This window comes from Ursus arctos, unplaced genomic scaffold (assembly GCF_023065955.2).
Source record: "Ursus arctos isolate Adak ecotype North America unplaced genomic scaffold, UrsArc2.0 scaffold_6, whole genome shotgun sequence".
Lineage (NCBI taxonomy): Eukaryota > Metazoa > Chordata > Mammalia > Carnivora > Ursidae > Ursus > Ursus arctos.
Genome location: NW_026623078.1, coordinates 58158496 through 58175374, shown reverse-complemented (window position 1 = coordinate 58175374; position 16879 = coordinate 58158496). Strand labels below are relative to the sequence as shown.

The window sequence follows — 16879 nt, the reverse complement described above, 5'->3', positions numbered from 1 at the left end:
TCCATCTCCTTCCCCTTGAATATAAACTTCTTTAGAGAAGGTAGTCTGTTTTTATATTCCCAGGACCTAGAACATTGTATTTGATTTATACAGAATGAATAAATAATTGCCACCTATTAGATTGAAAGCTCCTATATAGCCTTCCTATACAGCTTTACTGATTATATAGTCCCATTAACACCTAGCTTAGTACCTTCCATACGGTATAAAGGTCAAAATGTTAATCAAACTGAATTGCATCTTATTCTCTCTGCTTCTCAAAAATGCCCTCTGTTCCTTTTTTGGCAAGTTCCCATACTGCTACCTGCTTGCTTTCTTCCTCTGCCCCAGCTCACTTCTGCTGGAAGCCTTGGCTACTAGTTCTTTAACTTCCTCTTTTCCTGTCTATATTCTATTACAACTTTAGTCTCTGGGCTTCCAGGAAACTTTGTATCTAATTTATAATTTAAATTTTATCATAGGTATATATGTATGGGAAAAAGCATAGTATATACAGGGTTTGGTACTGTCCATGGTTTCAGGCATCCACTAGGGTTCTTGGAATGTATCTGCTATGGATTGGGGGGGGGGGTCTACTGTACAAGGTTACATGCATGGTAGTGGTAATAACTATATCAACTGATCCAGAATAGTATCTTAATTTGCATACTACACATCACCACTCGGATATCTAATAGGGATTTATTCTGTCTGAAACAGAATTCCTGATTTTAGCACCCAGACCTATTCCTTTACCATTCTCCCCCCATCTATTGGTCACCAGTGGGAACCCAGTTTCTCATGCCCAAAGTCTAGGAATCATTTTTTTTTTTAATTGAAACTTTATTCTGAGATAATAGATTCACAGGCACTTGTAAGATCCTGTGTATCCTTTACTCAATCTCCCCCAGTGTTAACATCTTCCAAAATAATAGTACAGTCTGGCAATTCCTCAAGTGATTAAACATAGTTACTGTATATCCCACCAATTCCAACTCTGGGTACATAACCAAGAAAACTGAAAACATATGTCCACAAAAAATTTGTACACAGATGTTTACAGCAGCATTATTCATAGTAGCCAAAAGGTAGAAAACAACCCACATGTCCATCAATGGATGAGTGGGTAAACCGTATGTGGTATAGCCATATAATAGAATATTATTTAGCCATGAAAAGAAATGAAGTACTGGTCATCCTACAACTTGGATGAATTTTGAAAATATTATGCAAAGTGAAAAAAGTCAGACGCAAAAGGCCACATATTATGATTCCATTCATATCAAAGTCCTGAATAGGAAATCTATACAGACAGAAAATAGTGTTGCTAAGGGCTGGGGTAGAGTGAACATGAAGAGGAGATGAAGATGAGGTTAGTGTGAGATAACAAGGCCTGGATAGTATTAAGCATATTTAAGTTTTAAAAGTCACTCTGGCTGCTGTGTGAGAATAAACACAAGTGGAAAAGAGGGGGAGAAAGGTAATTAATGAAGAAGTTACTCCAAAAATCAAAGCAAGACATGATGGTGGTTTGGACTGGGGTGTGACTTTGGAGGTGGTGTGTGAACTGACTGGATCCAGATATGCTTCACATATTAAGACCAAAGGGTTTGTTGGTGAATTCAGTGCACAGTGTAACAGAAAGAGAAAAATCAAAGATGACTCTAAGGTGTTGGGTCTGAGCAAATGGACAGATGGAACTAGCACTCGCTGAGATGGAGAAGAGCCCAAAAAGAGCAGGTTTTGAGAGTTACATGGGGGAGTTCGGTTTTGGACATGTTAATATTGAGATATTGAGTAGCCAGACAGATTTTTTCGAGTCTGAAACCGGTTAACTAATAGTCTGTGTTGGTGCTATAATTTGGGAGGTGTCAATGTATAGACTGCATTTAAAGCCCTTAGGTTGAATGATATCAAGTACGGTATTGACTTATACAAAGGAGAGGTCCAAGACCCTGAGGCACTCCAAAATGAAGAGGCCTGAAAGATGAAAACGGATTAGCAAAGGAGGCTTCAGAGCACTTAGAATAAAATCCACATTCCTTACCTCAATCATGATTTGGCCCTTCTCAACGTCTTTCACCTCATTGTCTAATCACACAGGATAGTTAGCTTTTGGAATATACCAAGTACTTTCCCATCTAGTGGCCTTTTTGTTTGCTAAGCCATCCACCAGGCCTGGTTTTACCCTGGCTCCAATTTTAGTCGCTTCCTTCTCTCACTACAACTCTTCGTTAAATTGTTACTCCCACTTTTTTCTCTAATCCCTCTAATTAAATAGACCCAGCCCGACCACCCCCACCAAATTATGGCTCTTACTATAATATAAAATTATTTCACTTGTTTCCTGTCTAGAAACCCGTCCCACCTTGATTTAACAAACGATTACAAAACGATCACTATATGCCAAATAAAACCTCAGGTATTCCTTCTCCTATGCAACTTTCCGGAGAGCAGGGGCCTCATTATCTTGTCCTCTGCCGCATCCCAACGTAATCGACAATCCCTCAGAAGTCAGTTCTCAGTTTTCAAAATTTATTAGCGGAACGGAGAGCAGGACACCGGCAAACTTGCCAACATAAGAGATTGCACCCGCAGCTCCGCCCAGTCCCAGAGTTGCCTAAAGGAAAGGAAGACCCGCACGCATGCGCCTTTGTTCTCTGAGCGCTTCGGGCTGAACCCCACCCCTTTCCCTTGCCGTGGTTAACCACTGCGCATGCGCAACACGGTCCTGTCTGTACGTTTGTCGGCACTATCAATAAAGTTTTAGTGAGTACAGACTCCCTTTTTACTTGGCAAGATGGCGGAGTACGACTTGACTACTCGCATCGCGCACTTTTTGGATCGGCATCTAGTCTTTCCTTTGCTCGAGTTTCTCTCCGTAAAAGAGGTGAGGGGGTCTTTGACCGCGAGGAAGGCGTGGGAGTGCGTGAGGCGCGGGACAAGGCCGAGAGGTGGTGGCGATAGCCCTAGGCCTGACACACGTGTGAGGCGGCCGCGAGTTTGGTCCTGCGTCGGGCAGTAAGGATCTGCTGGTATTTTAGTGTCGTCCCAGCTAATTAGCAGCGCAGAATTTGGTTGTGAGGAGAAGTTTGGTGACAGCTGGCAACTTAGGGGAGAAGGAGGTCTCTGCTTCACTACTGGAGGTGGCAGTGCTACAGGGACTTCCGCGTCAGTTCCTCTCGGAAGTTGACCGACCATTCTCCAGCTTCTCTGTAGTAACGCTTCCAAAAGCAAATTGGAGTGTTATAGATTCTGGTTTTTCTTTTGGGAACTGTGGGAGGAGTGTGCTTGGCTTTGTGTTTTTGTTTGCCGGATCTTTGGAATAATTTTCTTACACTTAAATACCTAGTACTTTAATTTACATAAAGTTGTGAATTCTTCGCATAGAGTTTAACTGGTTTTTAAGTAGCCACTTCCTAGAAGCGTGGCATATTTTTGTCGAATGGGGACCACCCCCCCCCAAAAAACACGCCAGGACAATTTTTTTACTTAAAAGTGGTTTTCCGGTGTGTACAGACTTCGAGTAATCTGAACGTTAACATTCATTTAGCTACTCAAGATACCTTGAATTAGCCTGTGGTTCTGGTACCTCATTTCAAAATGTCTCAGTCCTGAAAGTTTTGAAATATTGGGCTGAGTTATACCTTGAATTTGTTGGGAAATTGATACATTTTAGTAATTACAATAAAGTAATGTTAGTATGATGAAGGGATTCGATTATGGGCCAGAAAAGTAAATGAATTCTGTATCTGAAAGCAGGTTACAACATAAGCCTACTTAGGGAACTCTAGATTTGGAGAGTAGATTTGTGTGGCTCAACAAAAATAAAACAGAAAGGCTCTGCAAATAAACATTAAATTGTTCTGATAACTTTTCAGATCTTCCTGGTAGTTACTGTTCATTAGACAGATATAATCCTCAAATTTATCTGATCCTTTTCTAAAGACATAACAGGACTCTTAAAGTAGTGACGTTAGTGAACAGCAAAGTTTATTTTCAGTGAATTTCAGGAATGTAAAAATAAAGCAATATAAAGCTTTATCATGAGAGGATATGGTTTTTTCTTGATTTTTCCTTACGTATGATGTGCTTACACCTATATTTTGGAGCTTGTATAAAACAGTACATTCTGCCTTTTTTTCCTTTTCTGGATGTGTGAGGATAATTCACCAAAGATCAAAGAATAAAAAGATGCCATATTTGAAATCCTTTATCAGCTACTTGTAGAAATGCTTCTAAATCAGCCAAAGTTCATATTCTTGTAATGTCCTCTTTAAAAGGGTTTTGTTTTACAAGGCAGATAGATAAAAGGAAGGAATATGTGAGTGTAAATTAGTTTTTCATAGGGTAAGACCAAAACTATGAAGGGCAACTGAGAATCAGTGGAAAATAACTGCTCAATGCTTGTCTGTTTGTAGAGAATGTTGGTAGGATGGCTGGAATACACCAAGGGGAAGACAGATGCTGGAGTATTTACTTAGCAGTTACTAAGTAGAGGGCAATCATGGAGTCGTGTTAAATCCAGGATAAAACCCAGACTTCTCACCACTGAAAAACTCACCTATCCTTTAGAGGAGATAAAGGTCTATAATTACATACGAGGCAAAAAACAAATGTCAGAGAAGTGCTGGCAGAGTGCTGTCAAAATTGAAGAGATTCTATTCAGTGGGCAAAAAGGACTTGGAGAGGATAGGGTTTTTTTTTGTTTTTTGTTTGTTTGTTTGTTTGTTTGTTTTTTAATTTGACAGAGATAGAGACAGCCAGTGAGAGAGGGAACACAAGCAGGGGGAGTGGGAGAGGAAGAAGCAGGCTCATAGCGGAGGAGCCTGATGTGGGGCTCGATCCCATAACGCTGGGATCACGCCCTGAGCCGAAGGCAGATGCTTAACCGCTGTGCCACCCAGGTGCCCCGGAGAGGATAGGTTTTAAGTTGAGTTTTAGATGGTTAGGATAGAGGCAGTGATCATGATTCATAAGAGTAACAATTTGATGTGTTTGTAATATGTTGGAGAATATAAGCTCTATGAGAGCAGAAACTTTGTTTTGTTCTCTGCTGTAAAATAGAGTCTGGCATAAAGACTTTTAATGATTATTTAATATCTCTGCACTTCAGAGCTGTTTCTTTCTCATCATAAGTAAGCCATTCTCATGCATAAAGTGTTGATACTGCCACCAATCTTACGGGGTTAGAAAAATTACATGAGATAGTGCATATAAAGCACTTAGCCTTCTGGGACAAAGTGAGTATTCCTGAATATTTTCTTTTAGGAGGCTAGGCCATCCTATGTGAGAGAGGAGTGCGGTTTTGAGGAATGAGGTAAGGAATGGAAATGGGGACTGAGAAAACTGACCAAAGTATAAGGATTGGTAAGTGTGGATGGCCCAACTGAGATCGAAAATCATACATTCATGGGGCACGTGGGTGGCACAGCAGTTAAGCGCCTGCCTTCAGCTCAGGGCGTGATCCCGGCCTTATGGGATCGAGCCCCACATCAGGCTCCTCCGCTATGAGCCTGCTTCTTCCTCTCCCACTCCCCCTGCCTGTGTTCCCTCTCTCACTGGCTGTCTCTATCTGTCAAATAAATAAATAAAATCTTAAAAAAAAAATCATACATTCATAAGAGCTGATGACAGTCACTCTAGCAGTGGAAGGTTATTGGAGTAGAAATGTCTGGAGGTAGGCTTGTAGATCTATGTCATTTAGAGATGGATTGCTGATCAGCAGAGAAAAGCACAGATGTGATTCAATACCATTATTGCCTGCTTTTGAAATATTTTATAGTCGTCCTTAGCAGAACATAGAAGACAGATGACTTTTTTCCAGAAATAAAGATTGACATTGAATTGTGTTTGGTTGGAGAAAATGGGTGGAACCCATGATATTACTAATGAGAAAAATCTTTGAAATAGCTGAAAATCGTATCTAAACTAATGTGGAAAGTGACAACCTTTAAAAAGGGTGATATAAAATTTAAAAAGAACAAAAGGTATAATGAAGTATTTTAATGGTAATGGTGAAAGAGATGATGAATTTAAGTTGAAATCTTAGAGATGAGGTACCAAATGAAAATTGTGGAAAGTTGTGAGAAATTTTAAGATTTGAGTTTCTTAAGAATCACCAGAATGGATGTTGGATTTGTGGAGGATGACAGCAGGAAGAGAAGTCAAAAGAATATTTTCTTTCTTTTTTAAAAAAATTTTAAAGATTTTATTATTTGACAGAGTGAGAGAGCACAAGTAGGGGGAGCAGCAGAGGGAGAGGGAGAGGGAGAAGCAGGCAGGGGATCCTTTGCAGGGCTGTGTCCTAGACCCTGGGATCATGACCTGAGCCGAAGGCAGACACTGAACTGACTGAGCTACCCAGGAGCCCCAAAAGAATATTTTCAATCTGTTAAAATGTCGGAGCTGTTTTCAAGAGGTTGATAGACCAGGGATTGGCAAACTATAGCCTGTGAAGCACATAACAGCCCTCTCTGCTCATTTTGTATCGTCTGTAAGCTAAAAATAATTTTTAAAAGATAAACATTTGCAAACATTTTCAGTTATAGAACACTAACTTTGTACCCCAGTTAAGTGAAATAGTTCCCCCCCCCAAATTTCATTCTTCTCATTAGTAGATCTTTTTTACAAAAAAGTTTACTCCATTATTTTTTATCTCAAAAAGAAAAGAAATTGTGGAAACTCTTACAGTATTTATAAATATTATCTTTGATTTTTTTTTAAAGATTTGTTTATTTTAGAGAGCTTGCTCACAAGAGAGCACCCGTGGGGGGGGGGCGGCAGAGGGAGAGGGAGAATCTCAAACAGATTTCCTGCTGAGCACAGAGCCCCCTATGGGGCTCTATCCCAGGACCCTGAGATAATGTCCTGAGCCAAAACCATGAGTCAGATGCTCAACCAACCACCCAGGCGCCCCTAGTTTCCTGCTTCTTGGCTTAAAAGTCTAGAATATTTTCTGTCTGCCCTTTATAGAGTAAGTGTGGGTATAAGGCAGAATTTAGGGAAGGTGATATAAGCAGATAGAGATTTAAGAGGCCAGTAAGATCTGACGGCTGAGGAGCAGTGCTTTGAATCTATAATAGATAGAGACAGTACAAATTAAAAGCTATTAATAGGGTGACAAAAAGAGGTTGGCATGCTAAGGAAAGATGTTTTCACAAGATTAGGTTTCTATAAGGTACACTGAAAGGATGCCTCGATTTTTTTTTTAAGTAAATTTTCTAATCAAATATAACATTCATACAGGAAAGTGCCAAATAGAAGCACCTTTTTTCAAAGTGAACCCACTTGTTTGACCACCATCCAGATCAATAAATAAAACATGACAAATATCCTAGAAACCTTCCTCTGACCCCTCTTAGTCACTACTCACACCTCCCAAAGGTAAGCACTAGTCTGATCTAGAATAGTTTTGCCTGGTTTTGATTTTACATATATGAAATTAAGCATTGTACTGCTTTGTGTGACTTATTTCATTCAACATTGTGAGAGTCATCCAAGTTGATAGGATAACTGTAGTTCTTTGATTCGAATGCTGAATGTTAATCTTTTACATGAGTGTATTACAGTTTATCCATTCTAATGTTGATAAACTTGGCTATTACAAGTAGTACTGCTATGAACATTCTTGGAAATGTCCTTTGAATATATGCACCCATTTCTCTTGGGTATTGAGGAGCAGAATTACTGGGTCATAAAGTATTTTAGATTTTAGGAGATAGAAAGAGTTTTCCAAAGCAGTTGTACTTCTGCCAGAAGAGTAAGTGTTCAGTTATTCTAAATCTACACCAACATTGGTATTGCCCTTTTTTTTTTTGTTTTTTTTAATGTGGCTTTAATTTTCATTTTCTGTATGATTAATGAAGTTGAGATATTTGGTATTTGTTGGCCATTCGGTTATACTCTTGTAAGTGGCTATTAAATTTTTTTAGCCATTTTCAATTCTCTCTCTTACTATTTTGTAGGCGTTCTTTATGTATTTTGGAAGATACAGTTTTGATCTGATGGCCCTACCATTTGATCACCTTCATTTTTTCACAGACTTTGAAATGTGGAATCTTCCTGCATTTTTCTTTCATTGACACAGTTAAATTTAGTACGCAAATCTTTTGCTAAAGCTTTAGCTTGATGACTGCTAGTTAAAAAATTTTTTTTTTAAACTTTTACTATCTCCTTGAATACTATTGTATAGGATCCTTACATAATCACTCATTGCTCCAAACTTCACATTTATGTGAGTTTGCTGGTGTATCTATTGGTCCTTGTCCTGTGGGTTAAATTGTTTCTTGAAATACTTGTAAAAACTTGATATGACATGGTTGACTTAGAGAATGGGTGCTAGTTCTGTTTCAGCAGTTTGAATGGGGAAGGATTTTAAAGGGTTCAAATGATTTAGTGAAAAAATAGGTGGGGGTAGATAGAAGTCCACCTCAAGGAGAGATGAGTAGGTATCGTGTGGATGTGAGACAGTAAGAAGGTAAAAAATTTGAGTTGATTCCTAATTACCTGGTGTGGCAAGGAAACAACTATATATACTTATCAGTAGAGTTGGTGTGGCTGCTTGTCAGTTTATTGGGGGAGAACTTCTACATATTCATCAGAAAGTAATTTTCTCTTGCAGATATATAATGAAAAAGAATTATTACAAGGGAAATTGGATCTCCTTAGTGATACCAACATGGTAGACTTCGCTATGGATGTATACAAAAACCTTTATTCTGATGATATTCCACATGGTAAGTTTTGTCATTTGGAACTGCAGCTTCTCATGAACTGAGGATGTGTGTGTTAAAGTTTTGTGATTTATAAAAGAGCTTTAGTCAAAAGTCTTTAATAACTATTTGAATGGTTTAAAAGTTCTCTGGATGACGGGTAATGTGAAGGTTGCATGTCATCTAAAGTATGTTATTTTCTCACCACAAAAGGTGTGAAACTACTTGAAAACATGATTTTCAAATATGTTCAGTTCATAGTAACTATCATCAAAATCGTGCTCATGAATCAGATTGTCTCCTTAGAATGATCTGAGAATGTTGTTGTTTTTGGTCTGCTAACTTTTTCAGTTAGCATCTGTGTGCCTTAGAGTTTTCTTTTCATCTTGAAGCATCTGGGTATAGCCAGGGTTCTCAAAAGTATTGTCCCCAGTACTAGCATCATCAGTTCACCTGGGAGAGCTTGTTAGAAATGCAAATTTTGGGGTCATACCCCAGATCTACTTAATCAGAAACTGTTGGCTGAGGCCCAGCACTTAAATTGGAGAACTACTGTGGTATGGTGTTTTTCAGATTCTTGTTTTCTATGGGAATAGATGTTCCTTTAAAACAAGAAAAAAAAGTTTTCCCGTAAGTTTGAAAAATTTTGTATTATTTCTCTTCTGAACATGGTATTTTAAAAAATCCTAAGAATGCTTTCAATAGAGAAATACAGTTTACTTTCTTTAAATTGACATTTTCCAAAATTTGCTCACATATACCCTTTTATGTTTGAGAAGCACTGTTCTAGTAATACTTTTTAATGTATTATACAAATTATTACACTAAACATAATCACCTCTTTTAATTATAGTAAATGACAGTGGCTCTTTAAATTTTAGTTTGTGATGAAAAAGTTAACTATTTTATAGTGAAAGTTTAAAACATGCCTGCAGGGTAGGTTATCTACAAGTTTTCTCTGACTCTTCATGATGCAGTAGAAAGAAACTAGAGCTGGGTTTGAGAGATTTCAGAATTAGATTTATAGCGAAAAGAGAGATTACTGACTGGATTTAAATTCCATTCAGCCTAATTGAAAATCTGTAGTAATATGCAAACCCTCTGAGTCTGTATTCAGAAACTCTGCGATAATATTCACTTGAGGAAATTCAGTGAGAATAAATATAAAAACACTTGGAGTGAAGTCTCTGAAATATGGAATTAGATCATTGTTTCTTAGTATCCACCCCTCCCCAGGCAGTATCTGTATATTCCTCAGTTTTCTTTAAGAGTGAGAAGAAGATTCCCTCTTTAGTGCCTGTGCACTGCTGGAAAGGAAAAAATGGATTTGGGAGACTTACTGAGTTGGTAGTTCCTGGCATATGGATATATTGGGGGTAAATAAATTCAATTTAAATAAATTGAAAAATTTTCAGAGATATCCTCATGGTGAACAGTATAGTTTAACATTAGAGTACTCCTTTGCATTTTTAATTAGCTTTGAGAGAAAAAAGAACCACAGTTGTTGCACAACTGAAACAGCTTCAGGCAGAAACAGAACCAATTGTGAAGATGTTTGAAGATCCAGAAACTACAAGGCAGATGCAGTCAACCAGGTAACCTCCCTTAATTTGAAGTCTGAAAATTCTCTTTTCTGGATTAAGACAAATGTTAATTCAAATTTTATCTAATATCCCATCATAAAAGTTCATGGCTTAATTGATTACTTTATCTGTTTATCTTATCCTTATGGTGTAGGGACCAGGAGTTCCTTAATAAATATTAATACTAATTTTATTTTTAACTTCTTTACCAGTTACCCAAATCCAATTATGCTGGAGCAGTTTTGCCTTTTTCCTCTCTTCCCAGGGAACATTGGCAATGTCTGGTTACATTTTTAGTTATCACCAGTTGAATGGGTGCCATTAGCACCTAGAAAGGGGAGGCCAGGGAGGCTGCTAACCATCCTGCAATGCATCAGACAGTACCCTACCCCCCAACAAAGAATTATCCAACCCAAAAGTGTCAGTAGTACTGAGGTTGACGTACCTGTGCCTGGGCAGTACCAAGAGGGAAACCTGAGCTCACTTTATCACTTGGCTGCGTTCTCCTCTATCCTTCCAACTTCATTGCCCAGCCCAAGAAGGGAGGGTAGTGTAGAGCTGATAAGGTTATTTTATTCTTAACTTCCTCTTAACTAGAATTAAACTTATTGCTTGGTTTCCAAAGAATGCATGTTGCCTCATTCTGACTTAATAACCCTTTGGGTTATTAGAAATTCTTTAAAACAAAATCTACTAAAATTGAATATTGCCATTGTGGTAAATAAATCTCAGCTGCCAATGTATTTACTAGAGAAATTGCTGAAGATTTTGCCATGATGTTGTCTTTAGTTCATACAATATGTGACCAAAACAAATTTTTAGAGAGATTAGCTCCAAGCTTCCATTTGTGATTTGGGGAAGTGTTATCAGATATTTTTAAGCAAAACAGCAAATACTACACGATTATTATATCATATCATATCATAATGTAATCTGCTACATTACTAACTACATCATGTTATGCTATATCTATCTATCTATACTGACACACATATGTATACCCAGATAGCTATATCTTAACAAAGCAGTCATCTATAACTACACATGTATGTGTATGTATGTGTGTTGTACTACTTATTACACTTAGAATAGAATATAATGACTTAGACTTTCAGTTCACATTAAGTGCCCATAGAGGAACAGCTGAAATAATCTGGCTGTTAGGGTACAGCAGGAAATTTAGAATTTAAATTCTAAATTTAGTCTAGTCACTTAAATACTAGAAACTAATGTTATTAGAGTATGAATCAAGATGAATGTAGGTTTATTCACCAGTTATTAGAGAAGACTCTTTGCAGTTTAATAGGCATGGCATTGAGATAAATGAAGGATGGAATTGTGTTTTAAAAACTTGCAAAGGAATAACCTCTTCCTGCCAATTCCTGTTTTTAAATTTCATTGAACATATAACATTGTACTTCTCATAATTTCCCAGAAATACCCAGTCAACCAAAGGACAATGATTATGTACCTATTCAGTATTATAATATGCCCATGTTAATTTTGGTGATAATATATTCCCTCCCATTAAATCTGCAAGTAAAATTATGCTCTGGAAAAATATGCCACAGCATTCCCTCTTGATAACCATAAGGAAAAAAAAAATTTTTTTTTTTTAAACTGCCCAGTAAGTGGGTCACTGTGCCCATCTATCACTTGTTCCTTGGTGTCTTTATCATCATTTTCACTTTTACCAGTCTGGCAACATCTTAGTTATGCAATACCAATTTAAGAAAAGTTCAGTTGGGTTGACACTGATAGGGATAATAACTATATAGAGTGTGTGGCATAGATATGTAAGTTAAGCATAATTGATTAATTTTGTGGCGTTTTGTTTATTTTATTCTGGAAGTCTTACGTCTAGTGTTTAAGTATTAAGATATTTAAATGGCTTTGTGTGGGTAATAGGATAAACATTGGATATGCTTATTTTGTTTTCTGTGACCTGTAAAATACAATAATTTTTGTTTCTAATTAAGAGATGGTCGGATGCTCTTTGACTACCTGGCGGACAAGCATGGTGTAAGTGGTATTTTAAAAATTTTCTTTAGTTGTCCTGTTTTAATAAGGCTAATTAAAGAATAGTGCTGCATAGATAGGTTCGAGGCTTGACAAGAGTATAATTTCTAGATTAATTTATTAAATACAAGACTTGGTATGTTTTTGAAACTTCAATTTTAAAAAATTGATGTTTTTGAAACTTCAATTTTTTAAAATTGATGATGGGAAAATGAGGTGCTTATACTTTAGATCATAGAAATTTTCAAAACTTTTTTACTTTTTCTAGAATAATCAAGTAATAGGTACCATTTTATGTTTCTGATGGATTAACAAATAAAGATAGAACTAAATTTGAATTAGAAATGCTTTGAGCAGTGGTAGAATTAAGTAATACTTTGGCTGCCTTGTGGAATATGATAGTTGTTGACATTATCAAGGTCTTCATAAATCCCCAATAAAGGAATTTTATTGTAGACTTCCCTAGTGGTCTCCCAGTCTCCTTTCCCTTGTGTTAACGCAAAGCGTGAGGATTTGCATATAATTAATTCTTCACTTGCATTCAAGTTTTATTTCTCATTTAACAGTTACTGTAACAAGAGGTTTGCTGACCACTGTGCAAATTATTCTTTCTGGTTTCCATATAGAATGTTTGGTGTATTTGATAATGGTCTAGTTTGTAGTCCTTCTCTTATATTTCTTTACTTTCACCTTGCTTGCTTTGCTAACTTAAAAATTGTCTGTAATTTGGGGGCCAGCTTTCATAGAGAACTGAAATTTACTGTATATGTTATTTGTACAGAATCACAAAACCTTATAGGGATGCATGCGCTTGGTAGTTGCCTAAGCTCAGTCACTAACTGAGAGACTCACACCTTACACCTTTTCCTGCAATTCAAATTCTCATTGCAACGAATTAGGTATCGTTACAGTTCATAACTCTTTGAGACCAGAATTGTGAATGATAAATCCATCAATTGCTAATGTGTGTTTTAAGAGTCATGTGTTTTTGATCATGGTTTTTGTTTTATTTTGTTTTTTTTGTGACACTTGGGATTCACTGAGAGACTTGATGTCTGGGGACATTAAAGGAGTAAATGGTTTGAATTTTAAAACTCAAAGTTAAAAATAGAACTGATGCTTTTTAAAAATTTTTTTACTTTTTTTTTTTTTTTTTTTTAGTTTAGGCAGGAATATTTAGATACACTCTACAGGTATGCAAAATTCCAGTATGAATGTGGGAATTACTCTGGAGCTGCAGAATATCTTTACTTCTTTAGAGTGTTGGTAAGTAAATTTTTTTTTCTTCTCTCAGATTTTGTAGGATTCCCTTGGTTTGTGAAAACGTGTATGTAGATTTGAATCTGTACATAAATTTTCAAGAATCCTTGGTGAAAGGAGAAAAACTTTCCCCAGCAAAGAACAAAGAGAAATAGGAAAGCTTATATCAGGACCTCAAAATTTGGAGGGAGATTTAACTTGTCCTTGAAATCCAAAAGTAGGAGCTGCTAATTTGTTATTTTATGTGTAATTGTATGATTAGCATTAGCAAAATTCTTTCATGTAATCAGTTTGTTACATTACTGTGTAGCACAGTGAGCAGCACATTGTGGATTTTTAAATATTTGTTGAATAAATCCATTTCTAATTTCAATTAAATATCTTATGCTATCTACATCCCTTTTTGTTTCAAACAACTATGAAATTATAATATTTGAAAAAAATTATGCCTTATTAGTAAATTTTTTCCATTTGCTTTCAACCTTAGCTATTAGAAAATAAAGCTCAATGATTTTTTTTAATAATGTAAGAGAAAGGTGAGTTTAAATTGTAATATTTTAGAGCAAATTTCTAAACATAAAGAACCCTGTTTGTTATTTTCATTTGCCTATTTGACAAATTCCTAGATTCAATGCTTTTGTTTGGGAAAAAGGAAAATTGCATGAAGCCAAAGAAAAGAATCAGGCTTTCAAATGGAAAGGTTTTTTTCTCATTCTGCCTTCTGTGTAGGTAATTGTATTAATGCCTTCTAGAGTTATCAAAATGCCCTTGTTTTAACTAGCTTCTCCTTTGAGAAATTATAATTTGTTACTCACTTTGGGTTAGTAAGCAAGTACCTAAGTCTCTGATTTCTCTAGTTAATTAGATGTTGGGAAATGACCTCTTTAGACAGGGACTTATTGTTTTCTAACCTTGGAAGAGTCTGTTTCTTCTGTCTCTACTTTCTGGAGCCTTTATTCTTTTAGGCCCATATGCCTGCCACAAAGAAAAGACTTACGTCTGCTATCTTTGGTTGTTTTCTAGGAAATTAAATTTTCCTTTTTGGGGGAGCAGGGAAGGGGAAGAGATTGGTGTTTTATTAATACAGCTAATTCCTACACTTAAAAAGTACTTAGCTTAATTTTTTAAATCTACCATCCTTCCTTTAAAAGGAAACAAAGATTTTCAGTGTATTTTGAAGTTTGATTTGAAAAAAATTTATTTTTCTCTTGCTCCCATTTGTGAATATTCTTAATTTACAGATTAGCTGTGGTTAGCTTGCAAGTGCATCGAAGGTAATCAGTGATGGTAAACTTGTAGTGGCTTATCAGAAAATTCCATCAGTTTTACTTTGAATATTATGAAGGATTTAGGAGAGCAAAAGTTGATTACTTTGGAAATGTAAACAGCTTAAACCAGGATTGTAAAATCAGAAGCCTGATATGATTACAGGTACATGAAAAGAGTTGGTTATTCATATCATTTGTTAATGCTGGGAGTGAATTTTGAGAATGAAGATTTAGTGTCATGTTAGAGTTCTAGCACAGTAAATTTATTGTTGCTGGTCAGTGAGTGAATGTGCCATTTTGCTAAGACATGGAAACTTAAGGTAACTGCTGGAAATCCAGATATTGAAACTCTTCTAGCATATCCACCCTTGAAAGCAGGTTGGTATGAAGAGCCAACTGTAATGACATGGACTTGAGCCAGAGTAGTACGCATGAACCTTTGGGGGATTAAAAAACTTGCTATGCTGCCACAAAAAGCTTTTGAATAGAATATAACATATTCTAGTTTGAACAGTATATTACATTTATGTAGTGTGGTTTTATAATTAGTCTAAAAATTCCTACAGATGATAGGTATATATACTTAAAGGTTTGTGAAGTTTTTGTTTCCTTTTTTTAAAATATGAAGCTCCTAGTTTGTTCCCTAACTTAAAAAAATTCTCAGTTTTAAGCTTTTGCATTGCCTAACAGGTCTTGTGTTGGAATTCAAATGGCATTTGGTTAGGTGATTGATTACCATGATTTGAACACAAAAATCAATGTTTTACATTAAGAGTTGTCAAAATATAGTGATTGGATAGTGCTTAGAAATTATGTGAAATTTATTTTAAATGTATGTCCCATCTGTGTGACAAAATATTGGAGTTGGCATATTGATAGGGGCTAACCAAGCTAAGTTTAAAACAGTGGATAATTTTACTTCTCTTTTTCTTTTGTTTACGTAGGCACTACCATAAAATCTATGTATTTGTTCACAATCTTGTTAATAGCAAAGATTAAAAATCCTGAATTGGATTTGGGATAAATAATGTCCATGTTTTACTTATTAGTTATTTACTTTTATTTTTTTGTAATAGCCTTTTTTTCATTTCTAAATTCTTGTCTGGTGGTTGGTTATTCTTTTAAATCTATAGTTAGGGAAACATAAGCTATGAAAGAACCATTGTAAGTATGATCTGAGATTAGAATTTGACTCTCCAGGTGACCTATTGTAGGTCAGTGTTGTGTAAATTAAAGCTGTGTGACCCCAGAATCTACCTTTATTTTAAAAAATTTGATGGCTTTTAGAATACATCAAGGAGTGTTCACATGCATCCTATTTGGTTGTGTTCTAAGAAATGCATTAATTTGAATGACATGGAGCAGAATTGGTAGGAATTTTTGAATATTTTTGTTTTAAAAGTTACTACAGAAGTAAATAAAAGGGATTAACACTGTATTTTAATTATTTTGTTAAAATCTGCCCTCTCTGTCCCTTTGGTCTGACTTGAAAATATAACCCTTTCCCTCATCCAGCAGCTATTTGAAATAAAAGTGATTTTAAGATGCTAGAACTTTTGGCGATCATATTTTAGTAGCGTGATTTTTGTTGTTGTTTTCACTCAGAATTTAAAATTTATCTCCCGTAAGTACATGCCATTTTACTTAAAGCTACTTTTCCTTGACTCAAGAAAGCTTAAGTAATGATGACTTTTGGAAGCTTTGGGATCTTGGTTGAAGTTTTGGGTTTGATACGCCCTGTTTGATAATGTTGGTGTAAAAGATGTCCGTTTCATATCGATTTTCAGATACATAATTTATCACATTTTAATGTCAAACTGGGATGTGTCTTGAATTGGTTGTAGTTTTAGAAACATAAATAAAAAAAACTTACAGGGGTGCTTGGGTGGCTCAGTTGATTAAGCGTCTGCCTTCGGCTGAGGTCATGATCCCAGGGTGCTGGGATCAAGCCCCGCACTGGGCTCTCTGCTCAGCGGGGAGCCTGCTTCTCCCTCTCCCTCTGCCTGCAGCTCCGCCTACTTGTGCTCTCTCTGTCAAATAAATAAAATTAAAAAAC

The 16879-nt window shown here is 36.2% G+C and overlaps 1 protein-coding gene across 13 annotated transcripts in view; it reads left to right on the top strand.

Annotated features, from left to right (window-relative positions):
• Positions 1-16879, top strand: part of EIF3E (eukaryotic translation initiation factor 3 subunit E) — a 227839-nt gene that overhangs the window by 181042 nt on the left and 29918 nt on the right. For 11 of the 13 annotated variants that reach the window (XM_057307685.1, XM_057307677.1, XM_057307676.1 and 8 more), the window contains 4 exons: positions 8603-8717; positions 10171-10288; positions 12256-12298; positions 13457-13561. In XM_057307685.1, coding sequence (XP_057163668.1) covers positions 8603-8717; positions 10171-10288; positions 12256-12298; positions 13457-13561 — 381 coding nt within the window. Of the gene's footprint in view, positions 1-2688; positions 2870-8602; positions 8718-10170; positions 10289-12255; positions 12299-13456; positions 13562-16879 lie in introns of those variants that run through there. The other 2 variants (XM_026495567.4, XM_057307674.1) reach the window with 1 other exon arrangement.